This window comes from Gigantopelta aegis, chromosome 4 (genome assembly GCF_016097555.1).
Source record: "Gigantopelta aegis isolate Gae_Host chromosome 4, Gae_host_genome, whole genome shotgun sequence".
In the NCBI taxonomy this organism is placed as follows: Eukaryota; Metazoa; Mollusca; class Gastropoda; order Neomphalida; family Peltospiridae; genus Gigantopelta; species Gigantopelta aegis.
This window is the reverse complement of record NC_054702.1, coordinates 33,653,339-33,656,062: the sequence shown is the minus strand read 5'-3', so window position 1 is coordinate 33,656,062 and position 2,724 is coordinate 33,653,339. Positions and strand designations below refer to the sequence as shown.

General features: G+C 40.9%; 1 protein-coding gene across 1 annotated transcript in view; it reads right to left on the bottom strand.

The window, feature by feature from the left end:
- The window catches only part of LOC121369800 (kunitz-type serine protease inhibitor-like), a 2,502-nt gene extending 50 nt beyond the window's left edge, over positions 1 to 2,452 (bottom strand). The window contains exons 1-3 of the mRNA XM_041494874.1: positions 2,446 to 2,452; positions 846 to 938; positions 1 to 251 (exon numbers count right to left, since the gene is read on the bottom strand). The exon at positions 1 to 251 is cut by the window's left edge and continues 50 nt beyond it. Of these exons, the coding sequence (XP_041350808.1) occupies positions 85 to 251; positions 846 to 938; positions 2,446 to 2,452 (267 nt within the window). The 3' untranslated portion in view covers positions 1 to 84. The remainder of the gene's footprint in view (positions 252 to 845; positions 939 to 2,445) is intronic.
- Positions 2,453 to 2,724: the final 272 nt, after the last annotated feature.

Sequence of the window (2,724 nt, the reverse complement as noted above, 5' to 3'; positions counted from 1 at the left end):
AATTTTATGTTTGTTTGTTTTGATTTTTGTTTTTTGTTTTTGGTGGTTCTTCTTTTTTTGGTGTGTGTTCCAGATTTACAGCGCTTAGTCGGGGTAGCACCATTTCATGCATTTTCTTCTTGTGAGAAAGTTGTTGGCGTTTCCTCTGCAGCCTCCAAAATAGAAGTGATTGCACGTCCTGGTGAACGGGTTGTAGTAGAATCTGGAGAGGTTATCATCACAGGGGCCGGGGTCCTTTGGAAGGTGACAGACTGCAACAGAAAACAGGAAGGGAATTAATATTGCTTTGACACGTGTCAGTACAGTGTTAAATAAGTAGTTATAAGATGTAAGACAGATGTGTATGTGACTTTTCATTCGACTAATCAAACCAATTCTGATATAATTGTGCCAGTACAGTTCATCACGCGAAATGAATGTTCGCGCTTAACATTGAACTGGACACAAAATGGCGGTCGCGGAATTTCCCATTGTTGCCTTCACTATACGTCATTAACTTGTTATTCTCTCTCTTTCTCACTATATCTCAATCTCTCTCTCTCTCTCTCTCTCTCGTCGGTGGGCCCATTGGGCTATTTCTCGTTGCAGTCAGTGCTCCACAACTGGTATAACAAAGGCCGTGGTATGTACTATCCTGTCTGTGGGATGGTGCATATAAAAGATCCCTTGCTGCTAATCGAAAAGAGTTGCCCATGAAGTGCCCCCCCCCCCCCCCCCCCGCCCTGCCCCGGTTCCTACAGGCATGAATGCATATGTATACGTCTCGAAAATTAACCAGGGCATAAGGTGGAGTTACCAACGATACCGGAAGATGCAGTATTTTAAAGAAAGAAAAATATAATTACTGTCGGCACTTCTAACGACATCATTGGAGGCGGACAGCACAGCACATACCACAAGTACAAGCACTAGACGACTAGACGAATTCATCATGGAACCTGGAAAACAATCAGATTTCTTCCAAATAATTAACAAGAAAAAAACAACAAATTATATGCACCATTCCACAGAATAGTACATACCATGGTAAATGCGGTGATTGTGCAACAAGAAGTACATTTGAAGATTGGTAACGTTGTCGAGTTTTGCAATCATTAGACTTTCATAAAAATGAGGTTAAATTAATCAAAGAAATCGAGAATTAACTCAACCCATCTATACATATTAACATTTTGTTAATTTAAGTTAAATTTCTTACCAAAACAAAACACAAAATGTAATGGAACTTGTATCCAAGAGAAAACTCTTAATTACCGTAGCTAACAGGAGCCGAACTGTTTTGTTCTTAAACCGGTTATGACATCACAAAAACGTGAATAACCAATATACGTCGTCAAAGGTAACAGACGTTTCAACGCCTAGTTACGTCTCACTGAAACCATGTTATATTATAATAGTAATCCAAATTTGTATATAATTCATTTATATTTTGTAGTGAGAAAGATGTATATTTCTCGGTCGCTTAGGTGTTTTGGAGAAAGTTTGGACCGAACTTACAAAGACTGTTTTTGTCTTAAACGCGTGAATCTAAATGTTGACCACATTTGCAATGCTTAAATATCTGCCTTTAAGACAAACATGCATGTTATTAGTTTAACCTACTTTGGAGTACTGTAGACCTATGTGCCGATTTTTGCACTGCACCACAGGCCACTGTTGGATAAACCCGCAGCCGGGCCTCCTAACGGGGTGGGGTGGGGTGGGGGGGGGGGGCCAGGGGGCCCAGCCCCCCCCCCCCCTTTTCGCCAGTTTTTATTTCGGGACTTTAAATGTCTCAGGTAATAAGCCGAAAACACGCCAGAATCGCTATAAATGGGTTAATATTTTTAAATTGTCCTTATGGGGCTTTGGGGCTTCGCGCCTGCAGCGCTCGCGGTTTCGCACAACACATTTTATACAACCATTAAAATTAGCCCCCCCCCCCCCCCCCCCCACCACCACACACTTTTAAAATCCGTCCTACGCGCCTGTCCTAGACATGGTAATTAAACCGCGTCCAAAAGGTGTACATAAAAAAAATGATTATTTTGTAAGGAATATTTTTATCAACATTTTTTGTTTGTTTCGAAAACGATTTATATATAAATATATAGGTACAATGCAACTGCATAGGAAGGTGCCAAACATTGTGTGTGTGTGTGGGGGGGGGGGGGGGGGCACACACATATATAAATATAAACACCTGTAAAAATATATAAAAGCCACCGCTACTGCTACAAAGTGGGGGAAGCACATGTCCCTGTGTCCCCCACCCACCCCCACCCCCACCCCCACCCACGCTTCCTACGCCAGTGTAATGGTATTAACCCATCCCAATCAGCGTACGTTAGTAAAAAGGTCGATAATTGTGAATAACCTTTCAACATACAATTTTCATTTTAATTTGATTTCCGTTATTAGGCCTTTATTCATTTAAGGGCCTAGCACGCTGTCCTGGGCACACACCTCGCATTTGGCCTCTAGAAGGGATATTATGAATAAATAATAATAATTATTATTCTATCCCGACATCATTTTGCCGTGTTTCATCACGTGTTTACCCTTTGTGACGTCATAATCAGTCTAAGCATAAAACAGTAAGTTGCCGTAGTTGTTCGTTGGTTACAAGTTGTATCTTGTATTTTGTTTGGTAAGTAACTTATAACTCCTTAACTTTTAGTCAGTTAAATTCAAGTTGATTATTTCATAAGCGCGAGTGCCATATGAAATGTAGGGAACGAGTTT